Raw genomic sequence first — 16,076 nt, 5'->3', positions numbered from 1 at the left:
CCCCCACCCCTCCACATCATAATGTCATCATCATGTACTCGCATCATCATTGTAGTCATCATGTGCCATCATCATCATCATCAGCTATGCTAACAATAATTTCTGGCCCAAAAAAAAACCCCAGCCATTAGCCATCGCCCATCATCAGCGAGCTCATCTCATGTGCTGCCCATCCCCCCACTAGCTGTATGTGTGTGTGTGTGTGTGGGCGTGGCAGGCATAGCCACAGCCAGTTGCTAACTTTTAACTCATTGTGCGGCTTTTAAATTTTAATTAGCGCCAAGTTGCAAGCTGGCAATGGCAGCAACTCGTGCAGCCTTAAAAACTCATCTAATTAAACTTATTTTCTTCTCTTTTTTTGGTATTATTTCACTTGACTTTTGGGCGGTTTTTTCTCTTTTCTTTGTCTGCTTGTGTGGCAGCGGGAAGTGAGGGTAGTCTAGGGGCGACGAGAGGATACTTTAGCTGTTTGTTGCTGATTTTTAGCTTGCAGTCGCGCCAATTTGCCCAAAATAATTTACAAATTTCATAAATGCCAAGAGCACCATTTTGTAGAAGATATGGGAAATGATAAAAAAAGTTTCGGAATATATAAATTTTGGGGTTCATGTAAACTTGTAAACAGTTAAATCTCCATTTGTGATAAATTGATATATTCAAGTAACAAAAATATATATGTATATAGGATACTTGAGGGTACCATTTTCACATGAATTTTGACCAAAAATAATGTTGCCAGATTTAGATGCCAAATTGATCTAGAGGCCAAAGCATGAACAAAAAGCCAAAGCTTATGAAAATCGGATGAGTTTTGACTGAGTTATGGACGTGGGAAATTTTGACCTATGTCTATATAGGATACTTGAGGGTACCATTTTCACATGAATTTTGACCAAAAATAATGTTGCCAGATTTAGATGCCAAATTGATCTAGAGGCCAAAGCATGAACAAAAAGCCAAAGCTTATGAAAATCGGATGAGTTTTGACTGAGTTATGGACGTGGGAAATTTTGACCTATGTCTATATAGGATATTTGATAAAACCATTTTGACATGAAATTTGACCCAAAATCATGTTGTCAGATTTAGATGCCAGATTGATTTAGAGATCAAAACATGAACAAAAAGCCAAACTTTATGAAAATCGGTTGAGATTTGACCGAGTTATGGGGGTGGGAAATTTTGGCCTATGTCTATATAGGATATTTGAGGGTACCATTTTCACATGAATTTTGACCAAAAATAATGTTGTCAGATTTAGATGCCAAATTGATTTAGAGGTCAAACCATGAACAAAAAGCCAAACTTTATGAAAATCGGATGAGATTTGACCGAGTTATGGGGGTGGGAAATTTTGGCCTATGTCTATATAGGATATTTGAGGGTACCATTTTGACATGAATTTTGACCCAAAATCATGTTGTCAGATTTAGATGCCAGATTGATTTAGAGATCAAACCATGAGCAAAAAGCCAAACCTTGAGAAAATCGGATGAGATTTGACCGAGTTATGGGGTGGGAAATTAAAATAAAAGACTACTCTATTTCAAGTATCAAAAACTAAACTAAACTTAAATTTATCATTTTTTCTCTACCAATAAAAGACATACGAAGTGCCTTTATGAAAACCACAAATCCACGCACAGCTTAAAAGAAAACTAAAACCCAAAATTCACCTACACATATTTAAAGACTTCGCATGTTAATAACATATAAACAAAATCAAGCGCACAATATGATTGCCAATTTAATATTAGATATATAAGTAAAATAAATGTATTTAGCATATAAAAAACAAACACAAAAACAATTGTAAAAAACTTCTATTGATAATTTAGCAAAAAAAAAAAGAAAGACACCAATACTCTGCCTTAAAAACTGTCTACAAATGACAACAACAAGAAGAGCTAACATGAAAGACGCTTTACAGTTAAATACAATACTTAATTTAAAATTTTATGTGTTTCAAATTTTGTTTCAATCAAAATTCAAATACTTTTCGGGTTGTTTTGCTTTTCTATGTTTCACTTTAAATTTAGTTTTCTCTGCAAAAATCTTGTATATTTTTTTTGTCTTTAACTTCTTCATTTTATCTACTCTTACTTTGCTTTACTTGGTAAAAGGACTAACCACACGTTTTAAGCTATTGGCCGAATCCGACTAAAAATTGGTGTTAAATGGTTGGCCCAGAAATGGTTGTGCTTTCAGCAGCCAGAACTCGCTCGTCGCTAAATGTTAGTTCTTGTTGTTGTTGTTCTTGCAGGCGCCACACTCAATACAGACATCGGACCCGACTCCGAGGCACAGATACATCCCGATCATCCCGACGACGAGCTCGATGGCCAAGACAATGGCGATGAGCATATCGATACGACGCAACAATCGGAGGAGGCCACGCCCCCGGTCACCGATAAATTGGAGGCACAAAAGAAGGCAGATCTTAAGAAAAGTGCCGCAGCCACAGCTGCAGCCGTAATTGCGGCCGGAAATGGCCAACAAAATGTCGCCGCCGATGCACCCAAGCCCCCAAATACGTCCGTCTAGAGCGTGCCCAGTAAATACCCTGTAAAAACTAGCTGAGCGCAAGCCTTGCTATAAGAAAAGTACACCCTAAAAGCAAATCAAAAAAACGCTCTCTATTCCGCTCAGAAATCTCAAAGGCGCACAAAACACATAAGCAAATAAAAAGAAAAACAAAACAAATTTAAATGAAAAATGAAAAAGAACTAAGAAAAACGAAAAACCTAACGTAGGCCAAGTATTTGCATAAGCTCTCTGTCTATTTCTCATAAGCTAAAGTTTACAACTCGGAATCTCCTGGAATCTCGCAATTAAAGCACACGCCGTCCGCGCTCAGAACGAATATTTTGTACACTTTAATCTTGTATATCACAAATTGTATTTTGTAACATAATTTTTCACATTTTCTTAAAATATTGCCAGCAATTAATTTATTTTAAGCTCCGACCTGCCAGCGTTTTGCATTTTTTTGTTCGAATATTGTTTTTTATATAATTTTTTTCGTGTCTTGCTCAACAACTTATTAGTTGATAAATCAAAGCATATATATATTATATATACTATAAATAAAACTTGGCTTGAATAATTAGAAAACTAAAAACCACACATACACACATATATATATATATATATATAAATTAAATAGTTTTAAAACTTAAACAAATTGGCTAAAAAAAATATTAATTTAAATCGCACACACTTAATTTTTCAGTTCTTTGTAAGTTTAGTAGTTTGTTAAAACAAATGAAAACGAAACAAAACATATTTTAAAGTTACAAATAAATTGTGTTTTTATTTAAATAATTAACAAATTGGCTTGAAATTTATGCTTGGGCTTTAGCTAAATGGCACATGATGATGCTGGGCGGGGTTTTGCCTTAACAAATTTTCCGAACGTATCACGCTGCATAAAACCATTTTTAAAATAGTTCTATTAACATTTTCTTCTACTCAACTGCCTAGTAATATATTTTTGTAATTTATTTTCACAGGTAAATCAATCAAGACGCCCACAAATGAAACGTAAGTACCTTAAAAGTTCCATCAAATGTCGCGTTTATGTCAAAATAAGTTCAAAGTGCAACGGGGCCAGGCCATATAAAAGTCATGCTCTCTCTATATATATATCTCCATTTAACTGGACCATCCATACAACTAACCCACAGATAAGAAAAAAAACGGTATTTGTCTGCCTAACTGTACTTTGCATCCTGTTGTATTAACTGTTATATTCATAAAAACTTTCGAATTTCTGTTTAAACTGAAATTGCGTAGTTGCGTTTTGCTTGTTGAATGCTTCAAATATTTTTCTTTTAATTTTTGTACTTTAATTTATTTTCCATATTTATGATTTTCATTAACAAGCGCTACGAATCAAATGCAGCTCTCTGAATAGTACTAAGTCATCATCATTATCATTAGCTATAAATAATATCATTGCTAGGCTAGTCATAGTCATTTACATTTAGTAAGCGTTTAACTTAAGCACGTACACATACACATACACATCTCAAAAGACACACACACATATTCGAAGATACTTTCCACTGGCAATTTAAGAAAAGGAAAAAGAGACCCAAGCAGAAGCTCCAAAAGCTCGCCTTTGGCTTTGAATCGTGAAGCTAATTTTCTATATGTTTTGGTTTGGTTTTCAAATTTAAAATTAAGCAAATCGAGTTTTCTTATATACTACTTACTCTGTAAATTGAGTAAATGCGCAAATATTCTAGAATATTGATAAAATGTGGTAATGTATTCCAAGGCGCGAGGCCTGACCTTTGAAAATGCATTTTCTTTTTTTGGTGGAATGGGAAGAGGTATCTAAGAAGTGATATATTCCTAATCTACAGTATACAAAATCATAATCTTCGAGCTCTGCTTAAAAAACCAAGTCTAAGAATCGATATTTATCAATATTATGAAAATGATAAGGAATATCGCAAAGAATATCCAGCTCAGTTCAAGGATGACAATAGTGATAAGAGCGGGAGGTATTATCGAAAGAAAAGGATTCCCCAGACAACTCTTGCGGCTGGAAACTCCTTCTATTCCAAACGTTTCAGCTATAAACTAGCTTAAACCTTAAAATTTATATCCTAATAATATTCGAATAACAACAAAAAGGGGAATCACATTAGCCAGGAAATTTGGGAAAATTCTTTGCATACACATTCCGCTCTTCATTTCCATCTTAAAGCAAATAGTTTATGCACATTTCAAAACGTTTTTCAAATATCAATTATGCGCTTTGGTTGCCCAAAATGTGAGCAACCGTTTCATTTTCCATTCGTTTCACATGCAGCTATGCAATTATTTTCATTGTCAGTGGAAATTCACGCGGAAAAATAATCTATTAAAATATTAAAAACTAAAAACTTGTCGCCAAAACTTTGTGTCTCGTCTCATTTGTGCATAGTGCCCGCTGTCTTGTCTCTCGTTCAAAATTGAAATCAAATCAAATTCACTTTGCAAAACAAATTTCACGCTGCCACACACACTCACACACACACACTCCCACACACACTCTCACACACACACAGCCACACATCCTCACACACTGCTCGCTCGTCCGCTCGCCCGCCTCGCCACGCCCCTCGCCTCGTACTACCCAGTCGTGCCATCTTCCACTCTGTCTCGCAGTCTCTTTCCATCTCTCTCTCTCTCTGTCTCTTTCTACCACTGTTCACTGTGCCGTACCGCAAACAACAACAATTTAATCTGCATCTACTAAAACGTCAAGTCGCTGTCCAAGCCATATCCCAAAAAAAAAAACACACACAAAAAAAAAAGTTGGCCATTTCGCAAATGCATCTCAAAAAAAAAAAAAACGACAACAACAAATTTCCACTCTACTTCTTTTGTGTACTTTCATATGGACAACAAACCATCCACAAAAATAAAAAAAAAAACTAAAATAAACTGTCAAAATAAATACAAAACTGTCAAAAATTGTTGTTTTGCCCCTCCCACCCGACACTGACAATGCCGCCGCCCACTTTGCAGCGACAAGCAGCTGGAAACCGCGGAGGCAGCGCATCATGGCCAAAATGTGGCACTGCTGGAGACGCCCAATGGCATCACGCTTTTGGGCGCCAGCAAAATGCGCGAGGCGAATGGCAATGGCAATGGCAATGGCATTGGACATGGCCACAATCACGAACGCTTCTCGGTGGAGCGTCGTCTCCAGGATGACGAAGATTCATTTGAGTATGGCACGGATCGTGAGAGCAGCGTCTATAATCCCACAACGAAGCCGCTGCGCAATGTGCTAATGGCCCAGGCGGGCGGACGCAATTCGCAGACGCACAGCAACGAGGCGGAGAGGGAGTCGGTGGCGCAGGAGACGCAGGATACGGATCTGTTGGAGCGCGGCAATCAGCTGGGCATACCCGAGTCACGTTTCTCGCGCTGGCTGCCCAAGGATCAGCGTGAGCTGCTCCAGAAGCAGGCCAATTTGCTATCCGGACGCAATCAGACAGTTGTGGCAAAGGCAACACCGCCAGCGGCGCCACCAAAGCCCAACAAAAATCAGCCACAAACAACAACAACAGCAACAACAGGAACAACAACAACAACACAAACAACACCAAAGCTGCCACAGGAAACGGAAATCTAAATCTATGTGCGTGTGTGTGTGTGCATATTTGTATATGTGTATGTGTATTTCATAGGTACAGCAAATGTCTGTAGAATGAGGTTTAGAATTTCTAATTTATTTACTTTAACATGCAATTTCATAGCAGCGAGCTATGCAACTCAATTGTAACTCAAAGACAAACGAAACTCATGACAGCTTCATCCACACACAGGCACACACAGTTACACACAGACACACACATACACACACGAAACCCAAACGAAATGCAAAATCTTGACCTAGTTGAGAATTTGCAAAGCAAACAGCATGAAATTTAGGCATGAAATTAAGAATTTTGTTCGAATATGTTATTAATAGTTTTGCATGGCAACCCTAAGCGAGCTACATGCCAGAAAGCTAATTGTTATGTTACTCAAAACGAAAATGTTTCTAAGCAAGTATTTTAGTTGGAACCAAGTCAAAAAGAGATGCGCAACGAGTGTTCAACTCAAGCTGTGCCCACTGTACTTTTTTTCTTTTCCTTAAGCGACAAACAAATTTCCTTTTTTTTTCTTTCAAATGTATTACAACTTTTTTTGTATTAATTTAGTTTAAGTTGCAAAGTTGAACAAGTATTTTGGATTTAATTTCGAGCAGACGAAGCGCGTTTATTTATTAAGTTGTAGTTAGTGTGACATTCTGATAAGGTTGTTCTTTATTTTATACTTTACATATATACATATATATTTATATTTTTAATAAATTAACAACAATTAAAAACTGAATAAATGCCTGCGTGTGTGTGAGTGTTTCAGGGTTTGCGGGTTTTTGTACATTTATTTTCTTTGCTTTTTGTTCTTTATTATTTTCTGATTGCCCAACCACAAATATTTAACCAAACAACACACATAATACCATATTAGTTTAGTTTATTCAAGCTGCGTGCTCTGCCTTTTTCGATATTGATAGCCAGATAAAGACCACGTGCCGGAGTTAAACGCACATAACAATAGTTCGTTCTCCTAACAAACACGCAGCCAGACTGCTGCCAGACATTTAAATGAGTCAACAAATATTTATAGAATATATATAGATACTCCAAATACGAGTGCCAGCCGTCTGTTGCAAGTGTGTGTGGCAAACAAATTATGCGACCGACTATCAGCTAAATGAAATCCGAACAGGCTCACAATGAAGGTCAATTGAACAACAAAATTGAGCAGAGTTCAATGTTAACGTTTGAGATTAAGCCAGAAGCTTTTCAGTACATTTTCGAAATAAGTGCAGAGGTTCTTGGAAGGATTACTTCAGATTTCCAGTACACACATATCCTGAATAATGAATGCAATTTTAATCTTTACGAGCTTTTCTTCAGAGCTTTAATATTTTCTTGTTTTTCAAAGATTTACTGCAGATTTCTAGCAAACCCATACCGTGAATATTTAAGGGAATAATAATATACTTCAGCTTTTAGAGTTTTTCTGCAAAGCTTTAATTTTTACCTGACTTATTTAGCTACTTAAGCTACTAAATCATTCAGAGCTATTATATCTTTAAATATTTGTTTTGATTCAAAAGCTTTTCAAGCATTTAGTGATTTTAGCTACAAAATCTTTCAGAGCTATTAGATCTTTCAATATTCTCTTTGATTCAAAAGCGATTCGAGCTTTTAGCTTTTAGAACTTTACTGTTGAGCTTTAATATTCTGTTGATTTTTGTCCAGGTTCCTATTGGAAAAAATGTTTGAAGTTTAGACAACGTTCAAAAAGTTTAAGCCATAAACTTTGTATGCACATTCCATTAACTTTCCTATGATGAGCGAAAACAGTTTTTCATCTTTATGTAAATGTTTGTTATTTAAATTGCATAAACTCTTTTATTCTGAGTAAAAGCTCTTTTTAAATCGTGTTTTCTTCTACAAAAACTTTTTTGCAAGTTGTTAAATTTAAGCAAAAATGTTAAGATATATGGATCTATGGGATAGAACTTCAATCGCTACTACAATCATTGGCTTCAGACTTTTAAAGTCAAGTCTTATCTTAATATAAAAAAATATATTTCAGACTTATAGAGTCAACCAAATGGAAAAGATTCGTAAAGCAAAGCTTTTAAGAGAGCTTTAATATAAGCGCAAATTTTTCAAAGAGCTTTTAAAGAGCTTTAATATAGTGGATGCCTTTTTGAACCACCTATTAGCAGACTTAATAATTAAATTATTTATAGACAGATACCTTATCATTACGAAATAGTAGCATTAGAATAGTTACGAACACTTCCCTCCAATAGCCGATCCAAAAAGTTCAGTTAGCCCACGAAATGCTTTGATAGATGCAAATAGCTGTCAACTAGAGTTTGTTTCAGAAAACGGACAACCTTTTTAAATAAATAAAACTAAAGCAATCCTTTCGTTTTGCAATTGCCTCGTCCAATTGCAATCAAAACCTGACAATTTTGAGTAGTTGAAGCTTTGGTTTTATGGTGCAAATAACAATTACGCAATTACCCGCACAAGTTGAAAGCCACTAACCCAGCCAACGATCCAAGCGTAATGCCATGGATGAAGCCAGATACATTCTCTAATCCCCGCGCACATACAAACACACAGACACACACCTTTCATCTAACCACCGACTAACCCCGTCCCGCTTTAATGGCTATTATGGGGCCTTACTAAACTCTGTCTGCTCTAACTAATGTCCCGGCTGCACGGCAAACAATTATTTTGACACATTTAATAAGTAGCCCCCAAAAGCTCACACAACAACAACAACAATAACAACAACAAAAAGAAAACGCCAAGCCCTTAACCACAATTGAAACCAAAAACAGCAGCGACACCGAAAGCGCCGACATAAAAGCCACCTCCACCTCAACCGCAACGGCAACAACAACAGCAACAAACACACTGGCAGGCAACGTAGCAGCAGCTGGAGGAGCCGCTGGAGCAGGAGCAGGACAAGGAACAGGCTCAGGAGCTGGCGAGGATGTTGGCAGCGAGCAGGAGGCGCCGGCCGGCAAGAGGGCCAAGCGTTTGCCAGCCTTTGCAGTTGCCATTTTAAAGCGTTTCAATGAGAAGGATGGCAGAAAGAAGGAGGGCAAGGACAACAATGGGGAGGCGGAGCTGGGCGCAAATGAGCAGACGCAGGACAATACAACAACGGCAACAACAACAACAACAATCGATGGCAATGACAATGAACCAAAGGTATACAAAAACTGAACCAAACTCCTTCCCACACAAAACTCTAGCTGTCTCTATCTAATGCTCCTGCTGTGTGCCTGGCTATGTGTGTGCGTGTGTGTGCGAAGTTATGTCTGTGTGTGTGTGGGCGCAATGTTTTCTACACCATTTAGCTTAGCATACTTGTAGGCGAGCTATTTATAATTTATCTATAATCACAAATTTTTTGCTCTCTCTCTCTCTTTCTCTCTCTCTCGCAACTTTTTGCTTATTTAAAAAAAAAAATTATTTAATTTTTTTAATTTCGTCGTGTTGTTAACGCATGCAAAAATTTGTGTAACTTGTAAATACTTTACTATGTACTATCTGTCGATCTATCAATCTATCGATATATATATAAAGGCTATAGTTTGGCAGAGCACCTCACCCGTGTGGACTTTTAAATAAAATGCATATATATTAAAGCAAAATTCAGCAACAAAAAGCAAACAAACAAGGTACCACAATTTGCCCACTAAACACCCCAAAAAAAAGCAAACAATTTGTATATATAGAGTGCTCTAGTCGGTAGTGCCCGACTAGGAGATACCCTGAACCTAGCATTAAGCTGTTATTGCAAGCATTGAAGACTTTTCATTTCTTCCATCCACGCCGCTAGCTGCGTATTTTTCGCAGCATCTGCTGCTTCTTCTTCTTCCAGCTAGACTCTCAGTATAGGCAATGTGTTCTCTATTAACTTCGGTTTTTGTAGTCCGATCTTTACAACATTTTCAGTGTTGAAAAATGACATGAAAAAATGTGTATATACCAAAGAGCAAGGCTCTAGCTCCAAAATTGGTTTATTTTAGCGAATTTTGTGGGAAATGGGAAGGGTATAATATAGAAAAAATATTCTATTCTATAAGTGAAATATTCTATATCTGTATATGGTATATGGCTATACGAGAGCTTACATACCAAGATTTTACTCTTATTATCTTCGAGTTATGGTTAAAAACACAGGTATCAATCGTTCGATATTTATCGATATAGAAACTATTGACCTAGAGCTATCGAAAAAAAAACTATTAATTCTTTAGCGTATAAAATGATAATATATGAATAAATATATAATAGTTTTTGAGATCTACCTAATCACACAGACAGACAAACAGCTGAGCGGACATGGCTGGGAATATATATACGTATACATATAACATATAAGATCTTGTCAGTTACGCACATTTGCCAAAAAAAAAACATCATGCCCTCTTTTTGGCATTTGCAATGGGTTCAGGGTATAACAAAAAAAATAGCATATAAAATATTTGTTTTCAAATTTATGAATTTATTTTATTTGGAAATCTAATAAAATTCCTTTTATACATTGCCCACAGCAAGACAAACAACTCGTCTATGCTGAACTTGTACTAAAGCCCGCCCATGAGAAGACAGCAGCTGCCGCAACAACAACAACAGCAACAAAACCAGCAAATGCAACAACAACAACAAGTGCAACACCTGTGGATGCAGCTGCCAAAAATGCAACAGAATATGCCGAAATAGTTTATGTGCAAAAGGGCGAAGGCAAAAAATAAAATACTCAACAAAATGCCCAATGAGGCTGTAAAACTGCAGCAACAACAACAACAAGACGAAGACGAAGAAGAACAGCAGCAACATTTTGAGAAAAAAAAAATAAATATATTGTGAGCTACAACAAAAAACAACACAAACAAAAGCCCAATGCATAAACGTAAAACATAAAACATTTAAAATAAAAATAAACAAATATATAAATATAAATCTTAAGTGTGGTTTTTCAAAAACTCCATTGAATGTGTGTACTTTAAAAAAAAACTTAAAGAAGCAGAAAAAACGAAATACTAATTTATCTAAAGCAAAAAAAACAAAACGTAATGAATGTGTTATGAAACGAAAATCTATAAAAAAATAAACAAAAAAAAACATTTTTCCACATATAACTACATATATTTCATAAAAAAAATAAAAAAAATAACGCACAGCTAAATCTGCACACAATACACACACACACACCCACACACCTAAATGAAATTTACAACAAAAATATAAATAAAATAAATAATTAACAGGCAAACATAAATTAAATTTACATAGGCAAAAAAAAAACAGAAAACAAAACAAAATGAAAACCTTAAAAAAAATATTTGAAAAATCTCAATTATTTACATAAATGTCTCGCAATTAAGCTAAATGTAATTTAAGCCAAGAAAATATGCAAAAAATAAAAATAAAATAAAATCTCACAAAAAATATTATTTAAATGAAACTTAAATTATTACTAAACGATTTTGTATACAAACATTTAAACGATTTTTTTTTTTTTACAACTTTTTGATAAACATTAAAATTTTGAACAAAAATTTAAAACAATTTTAGCTGCCAGAGCAAGCATTTAAAAAAAGTTTAGAAAGAAAAAAACTCCATTTATCGAATCTCCGAGAAGGCGCAACAAAATTGTAACCGAAAGTATTTTATGATAATTTCTTTCTCTATATTTTCCACAAATTTATCTCTCTCAAAAGTATTTCCAACCGCATACGATTATGTTATTAATTTAAATATAAATATTATGATTATTATAATGATTATGTCTAGTTTAAGTGCAGCACTAATTAATATGTATTCTGATTATTATTGATTTTTATATATGTATATTATAATTTGTATAAAGTTAAGCTGAGCAACTTTTTTGAATAAAATTCTTTACCATAAATTGTCGACTGTTTGAAGAGTTTTTGCGGGCATTCGGTATGATCGTAAAAGATTTTATGTAATGCATATAATAATGCATAAAGAAAAATGAATACCCTCTTTTAAAAATTATGATTGAAAGATTTACAGGTATGTGAGGAGAAGAGTGTAGCTTTTGTGAAAAGTTTTCACTGTAACAACTCAATAATGACCGATTCTCCCAATAGAAGAATTTTTTTTTTCCGCAAAATATCTTGACTCTTTCTATTCCTTTCTTGGAATTTTACTATATCATATTCCTGTTTTTATAAATTGATAGGATGTTTATATCAAGATATAAACAAAAAGTTTTCACTGCAAGCGTTCATTAATGACCGATTCGTCCAATAGAGCTATATAATATAAAAGTTTGCTGATGATTAGAATAGGAATATGCTATAGAATTATGATACAGGAATATAATAATGATTCGAATATGATTTGAAGATAAAAACTAAAAAAATGTCATCATTGGGCGATTCTTCCTTAAGAGCTTTATGATATAGTAGCCCACTGACGATAAGAATAAGAATATTCTATAGATATATAATATATGATTATGGTATAGGAATTGGACATAGAAATATGATATAGTATATTTCTAAGGAAGAAATAGGAAAACTCGTAAGCGCCAAGTTAGAATAGGATATCTAAAGGATAAAAATGTTTTTGGGCATGTGAACTTCTGCAGTGGACAGTTCCTTGGCAGTTATATAGATATAGTGCCCAGATCCGACCTATTCAAATATATATACACATTCTGCTGGCAACATAAATAAGAACTTTTGCAGAAGCAGACAGAGGAACATATCGCTTGTTGCTCATCAGGCAAATATATGCTCTATAAGCTGTCCTCTTCTTTGCGTCGCACACTTGAGATACAAATCAGAATACCCTTTAAAAGGGTATAAGCATGATGTAGTAAGCACGTCTCAAATGCTTAATATTTTTGGGCTATATTCAAGATAATCCTGCACTTTTATCCTGCCAGTTGCACAGTAGACGACAATAGACACTGGCAAAAAAAAAAAGAAGCCATTCACTTGATATGCCTAACAAAAGAGGCCCCAGACATTCATATTATCCCACACACACGCACACACACGCACACACACGCACACACAGGCACACACAGAAGCACAATGACAGCGCTCGCGGGCGTATACTTAATTTCTATTATCATGCAACCCACATTCTGTCTGCGCAGACCTAGTTACATGTGTGAGCGTGTATCTGTGTGTGCGTGTGTGTCGAGTGCTTAGAGACATAATACAAAGCACAAGTAAGAGCATTTTATTTGTTTAATTAAAACTACAAATTTGATAGGAAACAACAACAACAACAACAACAAAAACAAGAACAACAACTACTGTATGCATTATTTGCCGGGCGAATGCAAAATCTACGTGGAACTAAATTGAAATGGAAATCGAGTTTATGGCACAAACATGACAACTCTCGTGTCTGCAGCAGTCACGTAATTGAATATGAAGAACCACATTTGAAATTTGAAAATTTGCAATTCGTGTTATGTGCAAATCGTCTTCGCCGGGCTTAAGAGCATTTGATTTAAGGCCAAAGCTCGAGCGGACGACCAGAGTACAATGACAATTACAAACTAAGCTAGAACGTTGAGTGCTCACGACTGCAGAATACTCTGTATTGTAAAAGGCGAGAAAGTAAATCAAGTGGGTAAAACGAAATATTTTGTAGTGGAACAATTTACTTCTAAAGAAGAAGCACACCGGGTGTGAATCGAATCTTTTTGAACCACGAATTCCAATTTTCACTTAAGCCTAAACCGCAGCCAAAGTCAAATGAGCTGACTAAGGAGAAGCTGAACCAAAACCTGGACTAAACCATAATCAAAAATCGAACCAAAGTTCATAGTAAAACTATATAAAAATATTCTAGGTTCGAACTCTTTCAGTGTAAGTTCTGCTGATTTATTTGCAGCTGGAAATAATTAGAAAAGAGGAATATTCCGATTTGAAACTCGTTTCATTGCAGCTGTTTGAAGCTGAAAACAGTTCGAAAAGATAGATATTTTGATTATTAGACCGTTGAAGCTGAAACTGTGACTGTCTGAATGCAGTGATTGCCAAACTGTGAATTGATTATATCGGTTTTTTTTTCTGATTTTTAATTAGGATGTGGGCGTGGTTTGAATCTTATAATAAATAATCTGTAAAGTAAACCTCCAAGTTGGCATATCCCAAAAGCCTTAACATTTTGCCTGACATAAAGATGCACGAGTTTTAATACGAGGGGACAAATGTAGACCCAAAACAAATATACCCTTTTCGACTAGTAAACAGAGTATAATTACAAAATGCGTAGCATACTTATGCGCGTTGTCACACTCACCCAAGCTCGGCTATTATTCACGGCCGCCAACTCTGACTTTCTTTAATGCAATTTATATTTTTAATGCTCTTGTTTTCATTTTTTTCGGTTTCTGCATGCTGCCCAAAGGAAACATCAACGTTTGCAGTTGACTTGGAGGCAGGCTCTGAATCTGGCCGCGCGTCTGTGGCTTTGACTTCGCTTTGGCTTTCGCTTTGGCTTTGGCTTTGACTTTGGCTTTGACTTTGGCTCTGGCTGCCTGCGCTGTCAGTCATGCGCTGGGCGCACTCAACTTTTTCTGACATTTCAATTTATAAAGCTCAAAATCTGCGCATTACCCCGAGCAGCACATTTTACATTAGACTAAAATAAAAATAAAAAAAATAGCAAGTGCCAGCGACTTTTCTTTTTTGTGCCCTGTTTACATGGTCAGCAAAGGGTATATTGGCTCTGTTTTTATTTGGGCAGAGTATTGAAAACTGAAATATATACATATATATATTTGCCACGCCCCCAAAAGTATAGTACATCTTCAAGAATTCTAAATTTAGAGCCACAAAAATTGGTGAACAGAGTTTTCTGAGCTACTCTATAGACCGAATCAAGAGGTATTCTGCCACGCCCAGCAGCGCCCCCATAAATAAATATAATCAACATTTGCTAGTCACCGTTTGAGAGTCACGGATATGAGTTTACAGTTTGAGAGTCTCCAGCTCACCTGCCTCTTCCTTAAGCTGCTTCTAAAGCCTTATACAGAGTATTGCGCAGTCAGTCGCACTCAACTGCAACGTTCTGCTTCTTTTTGGCCTTTATAACATTTTTTCGGTTTTTTTTTTATTTTGGTTGCGTCTGCGGCGACAGCGTCAAAGTAAAATACAATTTTTGCATTTTCCTGCCATCGGCTGTACATTGAATTTGACTTGGAGTCTTACGACTGCAGCAGCCACAGTTTTCACGACAGTTTTCCAGGTTGTTCTCGAGCTCGAAATGCACCGGCGGGCAAATGGTATCGTTGCGGGCTGACATGCCAGCCAAATGCATTTCAAATGAGGCATCCTCGTGTACGACTTTTGTTTGAGACATGTTTGATTCGGTTCCACGTGATTTCAATCAATATTATTACCTTAATACCCGGCTCCCCTTTCCAATCACAAGTCAGTTGCGTCGTTCTGGCTCTTAAGTGAAGATAACTTTATGGGAATGGAAATCTAAGATAAGCACAGACTTTTGTTATACTTCCGCTGCAGTCCAGGAGAATCCAGTTATCAATACAAACAGCTATCGATCTGTTTGACCGATCTGTAGCTCACAGATTCTCTTGTATCTTAAAGTTACATTTATTGTTTCACCTATTTGATTCGGATCCATGTGATTTCAATCAATATTACTACGCTTATACCCTTCTCCCTTTTCCAATCACAAAACAGCTATCGATCTGTTTGACCGATCTGTAGCTCCCATATTCTCTTGTATCTTAAAGATACATTAATAATTGGAAGTTGCAGATATCCAAAATGTAAATAATTTGTAATGGTATATATAAGATATATTTATGTAGCATATACTGTGTCCAACATTCTATACAAAGATTTTAAAAGCTGGATTCATCTAATGTAAGATGTAAATGTAGGCAAAATGTTTTTTTCGCTTTCGGCGGGCTACAAAAAAAACTTTTTTTTCCGTTTTTACATTAGATGG

At 35.8% G+C, this 16,076-nt stretch overlaps 1 protein-coding gene and 1 long non-coding RNA gene across 7 annotated transcripts in view; one reads left to right on the top strand and one right to left on the bottom strand.

Annotated features, from left to right (window-relative positions):
* Positions 1-11,277, top strand: part of Fas3 (fasciclin 3) — a 106,351-nt gene extending 95,074 nt beyond the window's left edge. Inside the window, exons 5-7 of one of the 6 annotated variants that reach the window (XM_064690330.1) lie at positions 3,513-3,543; positions 8,930-9,302; positions 10,655-11,277. In XM_064690330.1, the coding sequence (XP_064546400.1) occupies positions 3,513-3,543; positions 8,930-9,302; positions 10,655-10,855 (605 nt within the window). In that variant the 3' untranslated portion in view covers positions 10,856-11,277. Of the gene's footprint in view, positions 1-2,263; positions 3,057-3,512; positions 3,544-5,523; positions 6,682-8,926; positions 9,303-9,680; positions 9,741-10,654 lie in introns of those variants that run through there. The other 5 variants (XM_064690329.1, XM_064690331.1, XM_064690334.1 and 2 more) reach the window with 5 other exon arrangements.
* The window catches only part of LOC135434001 (uncharacterized), a 218,872-nt gene that overhangs the window by 167,119 nt on the left and 35,677 nt on the right, over positions 1-16,076 (bottom strand). The gene's annotated exons all lie outside the window — the stretch shown is intronic.

The sequence above is a fragment of the Drosophila montana genome, unplaced genomic scaffold, assembly GCF_035044405.1.
Source record: "Drosophila montana isolate Dmon_TW-CO22-7 unplaced genomic scaffold, ASM3504440v1 contig_3257_1, whole genome shotgun sequence".
In the NCBI taxonomy this organism is placed as follows: domain Eukaryota; kingdom Metazoa; phylum Arthropoda; class Insecta; order Diptera; family Drosophilidae; genus Drosophila; species Drosophila montana.
This window is presented reverse-complemented; position numbering and strand designations above follow the sequence as displayed.